Source organism: Ambystoma mexicanum, chromosome 6p (assembly GCF_040938575.1).
Source record: "Ambystoma mexicanum isolate Mex_15411 chromosome 6p, UKY_AmexF1_1, whole genome shotgun sequence".
NCBI classification, from domain to species: Eukaryota; Metazoa; Chordata; class Amphibia; order Caudata; family Ambystomatidae; genus Ambystoma; species Ambystoma mexicanum.
The window spans coordinates 1,519,686,267-1,519,706,725 of record NC_090935.1 but is presented as its reverse complement, the minus strand read 5'-3'; the positions used below and the strand labels follow the sequence as shown (position 1 = coordinate 1,519,706,725).

The window sequence follows — 20,459 nt, the reverse complement described above, 5'->3', positions numbered from 1 at the left end:
GCTTTACTTAAAAGCTTGGTTTACCAGTTTCTTTTCGAGCTGTAACGATTGTAACGGGGGTGCAGGCACCTGTCCTGCACCTAAATACTTTCTTTAACATTGACAAACTGATAAAGAGTTGACTGTGCAAGGAATCAATGATCTCTATGGCTTATGTGTGAGTAGCCACACAGTAGGTGGGGGCTCAGATTCTCTGGCTTATGTTCAGGGGGAGACTTAGCTACCCCAGCTTTTACTTTTGTATTTGGTCTTATTGTTTTATTGAAGCATTGCATTATCACATTATTTTATGGCTGGATATGCCTTTCAAAACCGCAACAATAATTGCATTTACATCATTTTAATCCTGCACAAACACCAACAGTGGACATTGGAACCAGAGTGAATTGAGATCACAGGGACACTGGGAGCAGGGGCGAGGAGTTGGACTGTGGTTTCCTCTTGAATCATTCGGATGTGCCTTGCTTCTGTGCGAATAATTTGATTAACTTGTTTCTTATTTTACCTCTCTTGTATGAGGTAGACTTGTGGGCTGGTGGTTCCCGCAGTACTAGGGGTAATAGCTTCCTGGTGACTTGGTTTATGGACATTGAACTGGACAAGAGGAATGTGAATAGTTACGGGTCAAAACTGTTTTAACCTAATTACCGATCTAGGATTAGTGCTTGTCCTATTCGATCTAGGTTTTTGGGGTTGAGTAATGTGACCAACATCTGGCCTCTATAAGCCTTAGATTAGTTGGGCTATTTGACGCAACTGGGTCTGTGCACAAGGGTGAACACCCTTTAATTATACCCATCCAGTTAACCCCCTCTGGATGAGTGGCACAGGAAACATGCACAAAAGAAAGGCTATTGCTTCACTCTCACCAGAGAAGGGTGATAGTATATATTATAAATAATGTTCAAGCCAATTAAGGACGTGAATATTTTTATCACAGAGATTAGAGGGCTATTGGATGATATTGATTGCCCGGAGGGAGGCAGACCGGGAGGGTGCTCAGGTTTGGTAGTGGGAGAGGATTGGTGGCAGCAGCCAACTATGCATTAAACACAGATCATGTTTTTGCCTCTGATATTGATCATGTTCTGACCCCAGCCGCGCGGGAGGCATCCAAAGTAGTGAACCAAAGAAAAGAAGACAAAGTGCCCCACTTAAGTGCCCAAGACAGCTGTAATATGGATCCCCTTGCCCAGTTTGAAATAGAGAAGATATCAGCAGGAGGAAGGGAAAATCTATTCCCTCCCAGTCATTTCGGCGAGAGGAGGTGGGACAGTCGTAGACCTAACCTATATTCCCATTGAAGTACATAATGCAAGTTGACCAACAGAACTCTTGAAAAGGTTAACGCAACTGAGTCCCCTGTGTTAGGAAAGATTTCGTAATTGTAAGTAATTTTCCTTCCATGTGGCAACCCCTAAACTTTTTGCTGTTGTTTTTCACCTTGTTCTTGACTTTGCCAGAGAAGTGCAGCCTTCTGCCGCACTCCTCTGGGCTTTCGCTCTTTTCTTATGGGGAAACTGACATGCCCTTAAGACAGTCAGTACCGGGGAACGCTGTTTCCCGTAGTTTCTTTTATCATGTTGCGGCTTTAGTGCAACATGACACAAGAGGGCACTGTAAGCTAAGTTACAGCTCTCTTGGGTCTCTAGCCTTCTACAGGCCCTAGATACTCTTTTAGGATGGTATTTGATCGGTGCAAGTCATTCAGGGACTGGAATGGTGGCAGCGATCGTTTTGTTTATTTTGAGCTCCTTTTGGCGTTCTGAGCACGTTTTTCGCACTGAACCCAAAATGGTGGCCTGGCTCCCAAAATGGCCAGACCACGAGGCTCCTTTGTCCTGTCCACTGACCGTCTTGCTCCCTTCACCTTCCCCAGGTCGGGCGACCCGGGGCCTTCCTTATTTGGGCATGTACTTTCCCGCGAAACCTGGCTGCTTTCGCGGGCTTCTACATGTCGTTTGTGTGCCTCCAGGGTGTGGGCTGGGGTGTCTGGTCCCAATACACATCCTGGGTGCCAGAGAGTCTAGGGTGGTGTGAATGCCTGGGACCACCGTGGTCCGTGATTGGTCCACGTATGGTATGTGTGTTGATGTGCGGATCTCCCATTGGCTCCCCTCCGTTTTGGCGCGAAGGGAACTGTGGATAAGAGGGAGCTGGAAACACCACTACCATGTCGATCTCCTGAGTTCTCACGAACGAAGGAATACAGGAGCCAAGTATCCTGCAACCAAGAGGCTGGACCGAGGAATCGCTGGTGACCCGCTGAAGGAATCCTCCTTTGCACTGCTGTCGTCCTGTGAAACCCTTTCCTCCTTGGATCGAACCAGAAGGCCTGTACTGGTGCTTCGACCTTTGGAATAGCAGGAACAGCTATTCCCGGCGACTTCATCATCTCCTGCCAAGTAAGCCTTCGGAAAGTGTCTCTGGGCCATCCAGTTGACTGACCAGCTTACAAGGGAGTCCTGCTCTGTAACCGCCGCCAGGTTGTGTTGTATTTCGAGTCCTTGTCACTCTCCCACGCTTCGTACGCTTGGCGTTCCCAAGTCTGAAGGGAGGAGTGTACATTTGGCTTGAATACACACGGCCGCTCCGTTGTCCTGCTGCGACAACAAACTGTGCTGGTTTCGTCGATTGGGACGTCTTTTTGCTCTACACGACTACGAGGCGTTCCCTGCTCTTCTGAACCTGCCAGCTGCTGAAACTAACGTGGAGAAGCCTGGGTCTGCTTGCTTCGGGGACCGGTGAGTAGTTTAGCTAGGATCTGGTCGCCCTCCTGCAGTATCCCATTGCTTTTCCCTGCTGTGTAAAAACAGCACCCTTTTGGCCGTACTCGCGCTCTGCTTCTGCCCGCTGTGGAGGCTGCGCTTGAGTTGCGGAACCTGTTCTCCTTCTGCTGTGCACCAACCCGAACTGCCTGACTTCCTAAGAAGAGCTTCCCCTTTTGCCCGTTGGCACCGGCGTGGCAGGTACTTTGAGCACAAGGCTCCACTCTTCGCAGGGCTCGGACTTCCATCTAGTTAGGTGCCTCTGAAGGCGAACTGAGTCTAAAGCGTTATCGCACTGCCTGTTTTCCTTTCCTTTCAGGTGGACTACATATTTCGTGCTTTAAACGCTTGCGACTGTGTATTTGTATATATATTGTGTTGATATGGTATGTGTTGGTTTAATATTGTGATATTGTGATTTTCTCGCTACGGTCATTGTTTTAAAGGCCTTAAAATAAATGTGTATCTATTTTTGATATAACAACTGTTTGGAGTAGTTTGTAAGCGCTCTTGCTTTGGGTGCTCATTGCGGGCTTTCAGTCACCCTCACCCCTCTTGAGACCTAGTCTTGACCGCCGCGATCGCTACCTTGATTGGTCTGGCTTGTCCAGAGGTTACCCTGTTCCAAGTAATTAGGTTGGCCTTCTGAACTTCTGCGCCACCAGGACAGAGTTCAGAAATCCGTCTTAACACCCTGTTAGAATGAAACCATGCGAGGCTGAAGCAGGGATCAGACCTAGACCTGAAGAATGCTTTGTGGTTGACCTGCTGGTATGACTATCTAATACATTTGCCCCTTTGGCCCAGGCCGGTAGAACAGATAAAAAAATAAAGGGGTAAGTGCTGCTGCAAAAAGGAAAAAGGTAATGGAAATTTCCAAAAATTCCAAATCTAAACCCCCAAAGCCAGTTATAAGTAGAAGAGTAACAAAACTGAGAGCAGGTAGTGGTAACAGCGACCAGGTTAGATCCCATGGAAAAACCTACATCCCAAGTAAGCTGGCAGAATCCTGAAAAAGAATCATTGAGACCCTTCTTGGTGAAATCAAGAACTTAATTGTCAGACCTAGTTGGGATACTGAAGGAGAGCATCGAAGTACTAGTAAGTAAAATGGGAACAGATATTTCTGAAAGCTACTTAGAGAGGACCTCCTTTATGGGACAGACGCTTCCCAGCATACAAGGAGAGACAAGAACAATAATTAATGGTAAAAGGGTAAAAGAACAAATATCTCCCAGTAGAACCACCAAGAGCAACATCAGCGAGCTCCTGGGAGGTAGTGGTACAATGAGGGGAGATATGCACATTAATAGTATGTGTTGTAATGCCATGGTACCCAGTGAGGAGGACTCTCCGGGAGCTCAAATAGATGTAACTAACAACTCAGCACCAGTGTCGATACGAGATGGCCCCCTAACAAGACAATGGTTCCAACCAAGTGCGATATATCCGAGGTTCCACCGAACAGAAAGTTTAAACATGGAAACGGGACCAGCACTGTGGATGCATCAGATAAAGTACCCTCAGTCATCATGTGTAATGTGCAAAGATTGGGCCCAGGAAGCTGGGAAGATCAGGATTCCCTGAAGAACAAATGTACCCATTGGTTCCGTAGTTTAAAGGGTTGCAGCTCTATAATTAGAGAAGACATTGTGAATTGCAGATGCAAGTGAATGCTGAATAGCTGCTAGGATACTATACACATGTGTTTCTGCTCATGGAACCTTGTGGACAGCTTCATCGCAACAGATCTATACATAGTCCAGCCCACAGGTTTGCAAAGAAGGCTTGAATGCACTTGACACCTGGCGGAGGGGGGGTATCAGTGTACAAGAGCAAGGTGGCAAGGTGCAATTGCATACCAAAAAAGGCATGGAGACAAGAGTAGAATCAGCAAAGGCACTGGTCTTAGAGAGGGTACAACCACAGCTCCTGAGAGAGCTCTACCTGGGAGGGATCTGGATGAATTAGATTGACTGAGGGATAGGTTAAAAAATTACGATCATTTTACAACAAAGTTAATCTTGTGGAATATTGCAAGTTTAGCTAAACATTTAGAAGCGCCAAGTTGGATGGAGTTTATTCAGGGTTTCAATGTGATTGTTTTGCAGGAAACTTGGGCCAGTGGGGGAGGTAGATTTACATGGGATCGAGATATTTTGCTCTGCTGTAAAGAAAGGCCCCAGGGGGAGGACTAGTGGTGGCTTCTTAACCAGTGTTGATACCATCTTAAATTGGAAAATTGAGTCACAATCAACTGGTTCGCCTGATCTTTTACCCCTGGTGGCGCTTACCAGCAGAAGAAAATGTATTCTCTTGTTTAACATCTATAAATCGACCCGCCTCATCAGATGGGTTGCTTTTGAGACGATTCAGGAAATGGTTTAAGCCTGGAGCTCCTCTGACCCAGAAGAAATTACACATAATCCTGGCAGGGGACTGCAATCTCCAACTAGAACTCATCATAGAACTGGAAGAGATGTGGGAGGAGCAAGCTAGGGCATGGGAGATCCCTTCACTGGTAGCAGACAAAACCAAGAAGGCGAACAAGCATGCTTTTGACACTTCTCATATAAACATTATATTGGTTGATATGTATTTGGACTCAGCAGGCGCACAATATTGTGAAAATTGGTCTCCAAGATCCTTATTGGACACAGTGTTTGAAATTCAGCATCTATGGAATTTAAAAAAAATGTCTTTGTGATCTATATTGTTGATAATGCTGTATGTATTTTTTTATGCTTTTATGGCTATATTGCCGAAATAAAGTGATTTGATTGGGCTTCTCGTATGTTTAATTTACATCTGAGACCCTGTAACAGACGTTTCCCTGGGGATAAGCCTGCTCGTCACACATTTTCGGGGGTAAACGGCTGCTCAGTAATGGATTACATTCTGATAATGGCTAAGCACTGGAGTAAGGTAGATGACTGAGTTATTGAATATACAGGTCAGTGAACAGTGATCTTTAGACATTAACCTTAAAACTGGAAAAGAAATGTAATTTAACAGATGATAACCTTGCAAGGGGTGGAGCTTTAATGGTCGCAGGGTATTCCTGCCAGGTCCTCGAATGGTCAAAAAATGATTGAGTATGATAAAAATCCCATAATCTATGAGTCCATCCTGAGTAACTTAGAGGTGATTTACGTGATGACACCCCAAGTGATAGTATCCTGGGGGAATTTGAAAAACGTGACCCGCATTTTAATTGTGAGAAAAGTAAAGTTAAGGCAAGTACCATAAATCAAGCCAAGTGGTATGATGCGGAAAACCGGGCAGCAAAGAAGCAGATATTGGAATGTCTTAAGGCTTATATTACACTGGATAAGGTACAACTGCGCTAACATATAATGATGCATAAAAAGTTGGTAGCAGATAAGAAGAACACACATGTTAGGACCCTATGGTGTCAACTGCAGCAGGCATTCGATAGAGGTGACATTGTAGATTTTTGGAAGAGAATCTCGGGGCAAATACAAAGGGGGATGGGACGTTCGTCTGTTGCATAACGGCAGATGCCTGGCAGAATCATTTTGAGGGCCTATATGAAGCCACGGTCAACTATGTAGATGTAGTCCCCATGGAGAAGAATGTGAATGCGGAAGAGTCCTTAGAAGAGTATAGGCTCCATTTAAGGGTGCAGGAGGTATGTAACGCAACAAGTAAACAGAAGATTGGAAAATCAGCAGGCCCAGATGGAATCCCGCGAGATTATTTTTATAAAGATGAAACATCTGTATGGGGCCCAATTTTGTGTAAACCTTTTAATGCTATCTTTGTTCTGACATCCTGGCAATCTGCTTTAATTGTCCCAATATTCGGAAAAAGGGTGTATGGCCTCAGAGAATTATAGGCCCATTTCACTCCTGGACAGCACTAGCAAAATCTTCAAAAAATCAATGTTGGTTCGTTTGCAGGCCTGGGCGGAGGTTAGTGGTATTATTAGTGATCTCCAGGCAGGATTTTGGAAAAGCAAAAAGAACAACATACCAAAGTTTCCGATTATTCCTGTTGGTGCATAAATACACGGTTCTGAGAGGCATGAATTTGTACACAATGTTTGTAGACCTCAAAAACGTGTTTGAGTCGGTGTCGCGGCAACCTCTGTGGCAAGTGCTAAAGAAAAGGAAAGCTCTTTCCCACTTAATCTCTAATATCCAGGCATTATGTAGTCAGAACAAAGCAGCAGTAAGATATGGCCTGGCGGGAGAGTTTACTGAATATTTTCCTGTATTGCAGGGCATGGGACAAGGCTGCTTACTAGCCCCTTCATTGTTTTCCATTTATATGAAGGAGATTATTGCGTTATTGATACAGGAGTGCCTGGACTGTCCTAAAATGGGGGCAGATAAGTACACTGCACTCCTGTATGCAGACGACTCTGGGCTGCTGGAAACTACGCCCCGGGGCTTGAAACTATTATTGGATATTTTTCTGCGAAAATGTGAGGAGCTCAATATGAGACTGAATATTATGAAAACAAAGATGCTGGTTTTCAGGCCCCGGTCTTCAAAACATTGCAGACTAACAATTAGTGTGGCGGGGAAAAGATTAGAACAGGCACTTTTCTTGACTACTTGGGAATCAGATTCCATGAAAATGGATTCTGGATTGCCCATTCAGATAGAGCCTGTTCCACTTTGGGGAAATATGCCGGTGCCGATACATAGAATATTCAAGGCAAGGCATGGCAGAGGGGCAATTGCCCCAGTACTAGAACTGTATAGCAAACAAGCGATTTATACATGTCTTTATGGTGCTGAACTCAGGGTGCATGCCAATTCAAAAACCCGAACCGGCATGGAAAATAAAAATCTGAAGCAAATCCTGCAGATACCCACAGGCACCCCGTATGCATTGTTGCATCTGGAAACGGGTGTGCACCCGATTGAAGATCATATGGCGCTTTACCCTGTACTCGATTGGCTAAGGCTATGGAGTACACAAGGTTTATAGAAATATTGGGGCGCTATGACACATGTATAGGGCTTAGAAGGAGGCAATAGCAGCCCTTGGTTTCCACATGTGAAAAGGGTGTTACCTAGCCTCGATGAAGCAGCATTATGGCTGGACCCAAAATCCATTGTGACGGGTGGCAAGTAGAGGTTAAAGGATAAAGCTATTGCTCTATCCAGGAGTAAAATGGTGGTAGCCTCTGGCATGCTAAAATCGGCCCAAATTATTTAGCATACAAATCAGTATTTGGTCATGAAGATTACCTGGATTACTTGAAGCCATCCTATGTGCGTGCATTGTTTATTGGCTTTAGGAAGGGGACATTAAATATTGCTGCTTTCACCAAATCGTGGAAAAATCGTGGGGATGGTCTCTGAAGAGACAATTGTACACTTTTTATTGCTGTGTGAATCGCTGAAACAGGTGAGAGTATGATACTTGAAACCACTATTACAAAGTGAGGGTGTGCGATCAGTGGTGGATGCTGTGAAGTTTTGCAAAAGCACTGTTAATCCCGATTGTGTGATAACTATTAAGTTTTATTCTTCAGGCGTGGCTATGTAGACGTAAGATTTACACTGTTATGGAAGTGGATATTTGATCCCCTCCCCCCCATACAATCACCAAGGAGCTTGAAATGCTTGTAATTTGGGGCTGCAGGTCCACTGTCCCCATATTAAGATGGGGCTGCGAGTGTACTCTCCCCATTCTTTAGTTTCGGGGTGTTCGCTTTTGGAAAACGTTTTTAATACAGGGATTTCTATTGGATATTTAATGGGGGAGGGGGTTTAGTATTTATGAAACTATTGTTGATCATGTATTTATTACCTTACTGGAATTTAATTTCTGCATCAAGCACGCCACATTTTACTCTGATGTTTTAATTGCAGGGTTTTCCTGAAACGAATGCATTTTCAAATGATATGCTGTACTTCTTTTTAACCTAACTTGTGAAAGTAATGTGTTATATCTGTGATTTTGTAAGCTTTCATGGCTTTGTGCCGACAATACAGCGTGACTTGAGTAAATTTGGTACCTCATATGACTGTTTTTATATTCAGTGCAGGAATAAATATACCATCTGCAGGGCTGTGTGCAGGATGCCGTTCAGTTGATATCCTGAAAAGGGTATGTTAAGGTATTTGGCAACTTCTAAGTTGCTTCTTCAATTTCTAACAATTACTGATGCCTCATAAAACACACCATATGTTTTAATAACACCATCCAAACCTAAATGTAAAATGTATCACAATTGTAATTCTGCTAAATGTCCATAGTTGCTCTATCCTTTTTCATTTACCTATTACTTTCCTCAATTATAGGCTAGCGATTTTAATATACTTGTGTCTTGTATATGCTGAAATGGATGCATCTTAAATTAAGTACAATCTTGGAAATTGCAAAAACAGATTTGTAGATGCATAGCATGGGCTGCCATACATATTTAAGGCTTTTAATTGTTAAAGCTGATCTTGAAGTAACTATAATTATAATTGTTCTTTTATAACATGCTTAATACCAGCGAGTGGTTTCAAAGCGCGGGATCGGGATATGAACATGTGTTGCGCTTGTTGCCCGTGAGCTATCCTTCCTAGATATTTAAGATATTCAACATTAATGTACATACCTGTGACTTGGAGTCTGCGTGACTGTTGTAGAGTGATGCGTTGTTGAAGTATAGTGACTAGTAGAGAATGATGTTTCGGTTTCTCTCTCAATGACGTGTTCACTGGATATCATATTCTTTGACACATACTGCTAAAAAAAAACACAAACACCACTTAAGTTCACATAATTATCTTCTCACATTTGCATAAAGAATACAAGCTGTAAAAAAAAAACATCCATATGATATTAATGCTCAACTTTATAGCAGCTTGTTTAATTGCAGCTATTAGTTCAAACTGGCTGCTAAAATGACACGTGATTTGTTGAGAGTAGATTCAAATTCCAACCATCCGCATACAGGGTTGCATTAGAGCAGTTGTTTTGATTCCACAGCTAATTCCTTTACTCTTGTTGTTTATGAACACAATGATCCCATTTCTGGGATTCATGCATGCCGTGAGAAAACGTGATTGCAATGACACCATGTCTTTTCAATCCAAGGCTTTCTGGCGCCCAGCTCAAACCCAAGTAAGCAACAGGCTAGAACCAGCTTTCAACATTTCTTAGTGATTATTGGAGAGCCAGAGAATGGTCTATCTAGGATTTCCCTACAGGGTATGCCTGAAGTTTACTGAAACTTGGGCTTGGTGCAGGGGTGTTGCTAGGTCTGGAAAAGATCTGTGGCTATGCTAATTTTGGGACTGTCGGGACTGGGAGCTAGCTAGCCTTTTTGGTTGTCCCCTCTGATCTATTCAGGGCTACAACCAAAAGCCTGGGGCTATAGCCCCCTCAATCCCCCGCCCCACCAACACCTCTGGCTTGGTATAGGATACACATAAACAAAGTGAGCTATAATCATTTGAGTATTTCCTTTTTCATGCTTCCATAACCAGGCAAAAGTTTGAGCTTTTATTACCTTTCATCATTGAATAATAGATACCTAATGTTACTATTGCCCAACTAAATGGTACTCATTTTATCGACTCCGTAAGGACCTGAACTGCCATGTGAGTGGGAGAAAGACTGATATGCAAATTGATATTTCCCTTCTGTGAAAGGTACAGTGAGCTAAAGTGTAGCGGTGGACTCTCAGGTGGGAACCCTACCAAAGAACGGGTCATTTAGCCGTGTTCGTTCTCACAGAGGGGTACCTATGACTTTTTCCTATGACTATATCCGGCCTACGACCTCTGGCCATGCACCCACGACTCTAGGCCCTGGCCACAACCACCGCAGCATAACACAGCCATGCAAGCAAACACCTGCCCACTTACCACAACCCAAAAACATAACACAATCACCTCAAGCCCTATCCACTTAATTTGACATACTAAGACAGTACTTGCAGCCAATGCACAAACTCTTCAATACATTCGCTCTCCACCCAATACTCCACTAACTACCCAAAATCAATACATCATAACATAGTAAACCCCACAACAATCTGCTCAGTGGCGCTGTTGTCCGCAGACTACTGCGGCATCCACGGACACCGGGATCACAGCATGGCCTTCCTCCACCTAAACAAATACAGCTTTTGACACATCTTTCACTCCCCCACCCTCTCCAGCCACTCTTCCCCCCAACACACTCCCCAAAATTGGGTTTCAGCCCTGTTCGCTGCCGCGCTGTCCGTTGATATCCGCAAATCCAACATGGCGGGCGCATCGGAAAATGTGATGCACCTCACGCTTCCCCCTAGCCAATCGGTGAGCACGGCATGTGTCCGCTGACTTCACGGTGCTCAATTGGCCAATCAGAGTCCTGTCCGTGGAGCGAACAGGGAAGTTAGTCCGCAGAGCGGACCCAGATATCACAAATGACTTTTTACCTACATTTTGCCAATTTTTTAAAAAATGTACTGGACAGATTTTCACCAAATTTACAAAAGCATGCTTTTGGGACCAAGCCGCCGCTCCTGCCGCAAATTTGATAAACGTTTTTTTCCATTCAGTCTATGGAAAAAATAAAAATGTGGCACCCACCTATAACTTTGCCCCCCCTTGAAGAAACCTCAACAAACTTGCCAGAAAAATATTCACAGTAGGCCATATACTTTTATTGCAAAGTTTGGTGAGGATTCGTCTAGGGGGAGTAAAGTTATAAGCCGCCCAAAAAGAGGTCTTCCTATGGATTTAGCAACTTAACCATAACTCGTATGTAGGGGAACACATTGAAAGTGCATACATGCATGGGGTATAATATGTCTTTATAAAGCTTTCTGCATGTTTAAACTGATAGCTATAAAATGACAGCAAATAAAAAAAGCGATTTTTTGGTTCATTTTTTAAACAACGAATTGACATCCATCGGCAATTGCTTTCAATTATTTCTACACTAGTGACTGACTGCTATCATGAACGGCAACAGAGCTCCCCCTCAGCGTTTACCTGGCTGTAGGAGCTAGGTCAATGGTTTCCTCAGTATCTGGTTGTTGGATTGTCGGTCTAGAAAAATGGACACCTCTCACGATTGACGGCAAACGTATTTTGGTGGCCGAAGGCCAACCGTCTCATGTACATAACGATAGAAATACAGGTTTCCGAGTTTGACCAATGAGCGGCCATTTTGATGTAACAAGGATCGCCATTTTGTTTTCTAACAATTGCTCATTGCTTTCTGTTCAAATTGCTTCGCAGCACATTTCTGCTTACACTGCTCAACTGTTAAACATTGTTGTCTGAAAGTGAAAGGACAAGGCCGCAAGGCCGCGAGGCTAATAAGGAGTTTGTTGAAACACAACGTAGGCAGCTCTGGAGAGGAATGCCCAGCTCCCTCCCGAATGTAGCCTTGAAGGAGAGCCGCAGGGCATTTAATCATTTCACAGCTGCCAGCCAGTCTCGTTATATGGTAGAATGTGTTAGAATAAAGCAGCTAAAGGCTTGAATTATGCTCTTCTTACGGCCCGCCTTTTCAGAGCCCTGTAGAGCGTGTCGGCTCCCAGCACACGAATAGCACCTCAAAGATAGCACGTTCTGGAATGTGACCCTTCCCCCGTATGTAGCTTGCTTACAAGAACAGAAGCACTGTGTTCTGTTCAACAAAGAAAAGATGTCTCAACACTTGCAAGGTTGCATATTGTTGCTAGAATAGATATTTGAAGGTGTCATATTCTTCAAAATTGTCCATCATCAAACTGAGTTCAAAGAAACCCAATAAAGGGGGGTGTTAAACATGTCACAGCTGATTGTATGATATGCATTTTGTATATATGTAACTGATGTACGTAATTCGCGCTCTTGCGTCCCTCGAGGTCTAGAGATTCACGTCGCGGGGCATGAGACCGAGTTGGCCAACTGAGACTATTTGCTTTGCAATAAACCCTAGCTTTGGGAATACAACCTCATGTCTGGTGTATCTATCGTGTGTGGTGACTTGACTTGTTTCCATAACGCGAGGGACCCCTAGGGGCCCCTTTCAGGGTGACAAAGGTTATCTGTACAGTTCTTAGAACTTAAACTTGTTGTTTCTTTACATAACTTGATTTAATGGCCTTTTCGTTTAAACCAGGATTTTGTTTTGTTCGTAGAAGAGCATGATACCTCACTGGCCAACTTACTAGAATCTCCTCTTTTGAAACATATTGGTCTGACATTTGCTGGTCTTGCAAACTCATCAACACTTGTGACCATGTTCCTTCTGAATCCATGTCTTCCACCATCATTTTTGTGCAATGACATCCACAGTATCCATTTTCTTCACACTTGCTTTGCACCGGGCCAATGTCTCTTCAACAGTTTATACTACCTATACGGCTTCCTTAAGCGATGGGTTCTATAGTGTACATTTTCTTTGGAATTCTGAGAACTAAGCAATGTGTGATGAGCTAATCCTTTACTAACAAATCGGAAATGGCACCAAACCTGCACTTGCCTGACATTCACTCAATCCTACACCTTCACTCTAGGCAGTAATTGTCACCAACATATTTTCCCAATACAGTGTACAGCTTCATCATACCAATTGATATGATATGATTTGTTATTTATAATGCGCTTAATACCCAGATGTTTCTAAGCGTGGACCCGGGGATCAAACCCATGTTGCTCTGTGTCATCCTGCTTCCAAGGCAAGCACGTTGCCCCTGAGCTATCCTACCGAGACAAATTAAAGCCATCCACATGATTTGGCACTGTTCCATCCAGGAGACATTCAAAGATTCTGTTGGAAGGTAGCATGGATCTCTCCAAGAGGGTAATCTGCACAGAAAAAGACAATTTCTTACGAAGTTGGTGGGCTTGTCATGGACAGAGTGTGCTGTCCAAGTAGGTACTCATATCATTGCCTTCGAAGAGGATTTAGGAACTCCATGACCTGCAAACCAGTCTCCCGTCCCCCCGCAACAAGCAAAAACTCTCTAGGACTCACACAGTCTTAGGCCCCTCTCCAAAAGCTCCAGAGAAAGAAAAAAACGTGTTCCCCAGGGGCCCACCTTCCAAATATGGCGTACTGGAGGTTCTGGGTCCAGACCATATCTCTGTCTACAACCTTGTTCCTTGCGATATTATTTGTCGCACTGTGCCTATCCTTACCTTCCAGGAGGCCACTGTTGAGATTACATTGCTTCCTTCCTCCACCCGAGTAAACGTATCTCTCCTTTAGAATGCTGCCTTTTGCCCACTGTGTTCAAGTTTTTATCCCAGACAGCCTTTGCTGAATGACAACCTGTGCAGTCAGACAGAGAGACCAGAAAGTGGCGGTCGTCGAGGTCATAGGTAATGTGGGGGACAGGGGTGAGGTACAGGTTTGGGGAGAAAGGTTGTGGGAGGAGTAGGAGGGAGCCAGTAATGGGCAGAGTGACAGACGGGAAATGGAGTGGGCCAGATGGGAGACGAGAGGTTGCAGGGTGTTTCTTGTAGAACAATGGGCAATGGTTAGGGGAGGAGGGGGGGGATAGAATGGTGGTTGTGGGGCTGTCCCCTGCATTGAAGAAGTGCCATGAGGGGGAGTGGATACAAATATTTTCCTATAGCAACGGGCAGGGAAAATGGGTTTCAGCAAAAGTAGCCTGTGGGAACACATAATAGATCAGATTTCTGACATTACTTCTCCCCTTCTTTTCAGAATGAGGCTCTCTGTTGCACTTCCAAGACTCTTGTATGTTTCTATTCCTCCTCCAAAAACTCCAGGCGGTACCACTCATCCTCCTTGAATATCTCTCCCTTCAGATGGCAACCATTCTCCTCTTCCAATAGCTCCCTCTCCGATCAAAATCCAGCAATCTCCTTCCAGCTCTCCTACTCTCAAAAGACCAATCCCCACCAAACACCTTCCTCCAGCTCCCTTTTGAACACTCCACACTAGATTTTAGGAACTAGCTTTTGTAGTCTGGTCTTACTGCCTTGGGGTTGTTCTTAGAGTTATGGATTGCAATTGTGTAGTATAGACTGGGCTTGCCTGTGATTGGGCCATGTACCTGGGGTCACGTGGGCTGAGAGGGCTATGGGCCGAGATTTTGTTAAGGCCTGCCACCACTTTGTATTATACTGTGGCCTTGAAAATGCTTTCCTCCCTCTCCTCTGGATCTTTTTCAGCATCCTCTACTTTAAAGTACCACCATCTGCCTCCCCAGAAAGTGATTTATTAGGCAGGGAAACCTTAGGTAAGCAAGGGATTGCTAGTATGCTTTTGTTGTGTGAAAATTCTAAAATTGTCATCCCTGTAGTGGAAGAGAAAAGTGGTGTTTGTTTTCTCTCTAACATGGTGAACATGTAGGAGGTTCCTCTCCTGTGATTGATATCTCAAGCATGACGTGCAAGTCCTGTGAACTCTTGAGTTTAGAAAACTTGCTTGAGCCATTACCTCAGCAGCAGTGCAGCGGGAAGAACTGTATCAAAACACTTTCCAGGAAAACTTAAAACGAAACACCCTGAATTCTTAATCACGTGTTTGGGTATGGATAGTGAATTGGACTAGTTCACCAGTACTGTTAAGGCAGTTCCTTAATGGGGTTATGGCTGACCCTGTTTCCCCAATAGTCATTGGGGTGGTGGCTGAGCGAGTTCTGTGACTGCCCCATGCCTTATTGTCAGGACCCAAGGCATGTGGTCTGGCGTTCCCCCATCTACCATTTCCTGGACCAACATCTACTGGCTCAGAGTGGCACCTGGCACCTCTCCAATGTAGGTCCCCAAGTTTTGCCACTGGACTTTGTTGAGGTGCGCATTTATTTCAGCAAGAACCAACATGCACTGAAAATCCAAGCATCGGTTACATTAAAAACTGGTGCAAAAAATTCTTACTACTCAAAATGCTGTGCTACCACATGAGCCACCGGTCGTTGCCTTCTTCCATTTTTTTTTTTCTGCTTTGCTAATTTTCGCTGGGATGACAGCCACAGGGGAGTGTGTGAGCTGAAGAAAGACTACTTCACTACAAGCAAACTGCTCATAACGTCTGCAATTTGAATGTCAAAACTATTGCCAGGTGTAAGACATTGGATAACTATTTGTAGTTGGAGGCAGGACTACTGATGGTTTATGAATTACCAGAAACAGTCTCCAAAACAGGTGCTTTATAAGGCCTCACATTTAAGGAAGAAGGTTGTTATTCTGATAAAGCACTAATTCATTTTCGTAAATAGGTTACATTTGTTATGTTATATTATCTCTGCCTTGACCTTGTAGCACTGATGACCATCTTGAGTGATCTGATGTAGGAGAGGTCATTGTTCAGGCACACTGAGTAAGAAGAGGTACCAATTTCAAGTCGTAAGCGGTAACTTGGTATAAAAAGTCGCTTTCCATCTCCGATCGCTACATACACAGCACATTATGGGCCTCATCACAAGCCCAGCGGTAACCACCTGACTTGCTTATTTTACCGGCGCCTGACTTCCTGGTAACACCCGAGTATTCCGACACCGGCGTTCCGAGAATTCAGGCGCCGGTAACTGTTAATCCCCATTCCCATTTGAGTCCCATAGGACACAAATGGGAATGGGGAAGACGGAAGCACCGGCACCGCTAGTAACGGTGCCGGTGCTTACGTGAAAGTCTGCAGGCGGGTGCCGTTCAGCCCACCAGGTCTGACCCTGGCGGGCGGGACAGCACCCGCCCGCAGACTCGTAGTGTGCCGGTACAGCAACAATTGTGCCGGTAGGCTTACCGGCACCCTTGTAATGAGTCCCTGGGCCTCATTACGAATCAGGCGTTAAGGGGTTAACGGCGCCGTAAACGGCGCCGACCCTTAACGCCTGATTACAAGGTCGCTTAGCGCCATGGTGATTTTAACACCTGCTTTTTGCAGGCGTTAAAATCCATGGCGCTAAGGGACCATGGTGCTAATTACGCCACCGTAATTTACGGTGGCGTAATTAGCGCCTTCCCCACTCCCATTATGCCCTATGGGGCAAAAATGGGAATGGGGAAGGGTAAAATGGGAAATGGGGATTTACCGGCCCACTCACCTTGGAATGGGGTGGTAAATCCGCCATCCACCATGGTGTAAACACAGTTTACACCATGGTGGTAAGGGTACGACCCAGGCGGTAACTTACCGCCTGGGTCGTAATGAGGCCCCCTATGTCTTAATCGGCAAGAGTTCGTATTTTGGGGCCTGCAGAAAGTGACTTCTAAGATCCTGGAAAGAGGGTCAGGCATATATAAGCTATTCCCATTTGTAATGAAGGGAGCTCCGGGATGGACCAGTATCACAGCAGCAAGCATAGAATGTCTGGATGATGTCACAAAGATGATGTGTACACTAGAGTGACAGGGACTGTAATCCAATGAAATGAGGGGAGGGGAGGTACGGTCAGTTTCTCTAATACTGACGTTTTATTATTTTTGTTTGGTTTTCAACTAGGGGCTGAATGCGGAGGAGGAGTTTGCCTACGAATGGGCATATTAAAAAGTAAGAAGATAAAGACTTGCCACGAAGTCTAGAATTGCACCTGTTGTGCGTAAGTGACTGGCGGCACCTGTTGTGCCTTATGGAGTTGCACCGGTTGTGCCAGGAGAGACGTTGAGGCCGTCTGCCCGTTGGCGGAGTGGCATGAGGAGGAGGACCGAATTCGTAACATAGGAAAAGTTACGTGATTGTCATCGGAGCCGGCCGACATGCTTCTGAGGGATTGCAGTGCCGTTCCGCTCCACTCCATAGCCCCCTCCGACGAGTGGGAGGAGTTCGAGGTGGAGGGGCTTGTCGCAGGAGTGCCGGAGAGGGAAGACCAGAGAACGCGTCGTTACGCGTACCCGAGCAACTGATCGAGGCCTGATTAAAGGCGGGGCCTGGGAAGCGACTCGCACAGAAGCGCCGCCGCTGAAGAAGGGAGTCGAGGGCTGAGGCGAAGGCAATAGCGAGCTGAAATAGACATCACAACTGATCGGCAGCGCGTGAAGACAAGTAAGTGAAGCCGAAGAGGGGGGGAGAACAAACAGCTGCGCTAACCCTTATAGACTAAATGCACAAAGATATGTGATACCATTGAAGGAATAGGAGAGTGAAACTAACTCCTGGAGGCATAATCCCTTTGAATATGTAAAGAACTGAATGCATAGAGGAGGAGAGAGGGGGAGTCACACTAAAGACTGAATTCTCGTCACTCCCGAGTTTTTTTTAAAGACTTTCTGCTGGTGAGTTCATGGCAAATAGACCAACGCTGTCTTGCCCATTCAAGAGGATTACTCTGAGAAGATAAAAGAACTAAAGGATGTCTGAAGAGGGGAGAGGGGTCTATATTAAGAAGTTAACAAGAGACTCCTGTTAACTATCTTAAACTCTGTTAGGACGTCCTCTGAGAAGTACACAATTCCTTTTCCCGTACACCAAGGTGAAAAGGTGGACTAGACAGATGAAGAAATTCCGTTATAAAAAAATAAATAAAGACTGTTTGAACGTCAAAACTGTCTCAATGGTGTTTGTCCCACCCGCTAATATATAACACCATCTCTTATTTTTCCAGGTTTATTGAGGTCAAGTATGAGTGTCTGTCTGATTTGTGATAAGTGTAGCCTATAAGGAAAGTCAGCTCCCAGTCTTCACGGGTGGGGAAGTGCTGTGCACCAGGACAGTAGTTCTATCAGGGTCCCTGTACCAATACTGAGAGCTGAGTGAAGGGTGTGAGAGTAGAATCTTCAGGATCCTTCCTTCTAGTGTGACCTGTCAAAGGCTGAAGGATCAAGAGACTACTCAACAGGATATTGTTTCATGGGTTCTTATTACAGAACACAAAAATAAAGCAATTTCAAACTTTTTTGTTGGACCATTGGTTCCCTCTCAACCCCTGTGGCCTCATTTGTTGGCAGTGATCAGAAAAAGATCACAGACAGCCATTGTGGTAAAGTGACTGAGCTTCTGTTAGTTCATGCTTTCTCTCCTCATGTCTGTGCCCCTTGTCCTATTTAGTTTCCTCCTGACTCTCTCTCCTTTTCACAATTTGATTGTAAAATGTGTGATTAGTGATCTCTCTCCCGCTATCTCTTTTCTTATCACATCTCTTTTGCTTGTTGCTGCCATTGTCAACATTACAAAATTTGCAAAAGTTATCATTTTTTCATTTGTCGGTCACTCTGACTCTTATTCGCACTGTAATTGTCTCTTGGCTTGACTATTGCTCTTCACTCCTACTTGGTTTCCTGGCCCTATGCTCTTTCCTCTCCCAATTCTATTTTCAACTTTGCTATTCTTCACCTTCTGCAGATCCAGGCACATTCTTTCATTTCACTTTAGTTAGCCTTTCGGGACCTGCTTTCCTTTGCTGTCAAAACTTCAGTTTTTCTTCCTCTGTATTGTTTCAAAATGTATACACACTTTAGGTCTCCCTACTCTCTCCTCCCAGCTCTCTTTATTCTCCTCCTCGGTTTCTATGCTGCAGTCTCTATTCCACTCCACTTCTGTGTCCAGTCCCATTTCCATTCTTTCTCCCTCCTTACTCCTAAACTTAATTTGTGTCTCTTTAATCTTCTATCTTCTTACTGCTCCCAAACTTAATTATTTCACTTTTCCCTCAAATATCATATTGTCTCTACTTCTAGCCACTAAGATAGCTAATTTATATCAATCGCAATTTAAAAACAACACTTTTCTATCATATTTTCAGGTTCAAGACCAGCACAGAAACCTAGTTCTCTGATGACTTCCAAACCATCGCACACAAGGCCTTACTCCTGAATACACACTCATCACTCACAACAGAGCTAGCAGAGCAGGTGTCATTGGCATCCTCTACAAACCTCACTCAACTATCTCTCACTGGGAGGCACAGGCATGCGACCCAGACTGTGAATCACTTCTAGTTAAATTCAGCATCAACCCCTCACTCACCCACACCTTCCTGCTCATCTACAGACCACCCGGCTACAAGTGACTCTCTACCGGCCACCCTGATCTCCAACCCCTGCCTCTCCCTACTAGGATACCTCAACCTATGGTTTGATGCCCCTAACAGCCCCATGACATGGCCACCCTAGGACAACCTGCAAGCCCTCAACTTGACTCAGCAGGTAACAGAAGCCACACACACAGTAGGGCATACTCTTGATGCGATCTTCAGATCCACTAACCTCATCTCTGCGCTCTCCCTTCACTCATATGAACGGGCCACGCAACCATTTTCTTCTCTCTGTTACCCTCCCTTCCTCTACGAATGACTAACACTGGACCATCAAACCTTGTCCCGCTTTGGAATAAGGTCATAACCCCAGATTTGCCTGACTCCCTGCTCTCCTCCCTACCAGTGGAAGGAGGAACACCTTCCATCGGCCACTTCGCCTCATGGCTCTCCAATGTTCTCCTACCTCTCACACCCTCAAGATCTACCCACTTCAAACAAGGCCCCTTGCCCAGGAGGTTCACCCACTCCTCAAATCTCTCAAAACACGTAACCATTCCCTTGAACATAGATTGTGGGCCAACCCAACCTCCCCCCAAAAACAAAACAGCCTACGCCCATAAATACATATAGAAAGCCAGAATCCGTAAAGCCAACAAATCCTTTTACAAGAACAGAATCTCTAACGGTGTAACAATAGCAAGGAGCTCCACAAAATTATCACAGAATTCATGGCCCCCTGCACTTCTGCCCCCATGTCTCCCAATCTCTCTGCGATGCCCTCTGCAACCACTTCTACAACACAGTGCGAGAAAGAACCTGCACCATCAACAAGAAACTGACGGCAC

General features: G+C 44.9%; 1 protein-coding gene across 17 annotated transcripts in view; it reads right to left on the bottom strand.

Moving 5' to 3' along the window:
* NRG1 (neuregulin 1) overlaps positions 1-20,459 on the bottom strand; it is a 2,309,699-nt gene that overhangs the window by 78,352 nt on the left and 2,210,888 nt on the right. For 16 of the 17 annotated variants that reach the window (XM_069626365.1, XM_069626367.1, XM_069626363.1 and 13 more), the window contains one exon: positions 9,358-9,488. In XM_069626365.1, the coding sequence (XP_069482466.1) occupies positions 9,358-9,488 (131 nt within the window). The remainder of the gene's footprint in view (positions 1-9,357; positions 9,489-20,459) is intronic. The other variant, XM_069626364.1, reaches the window with a different exon arrangement.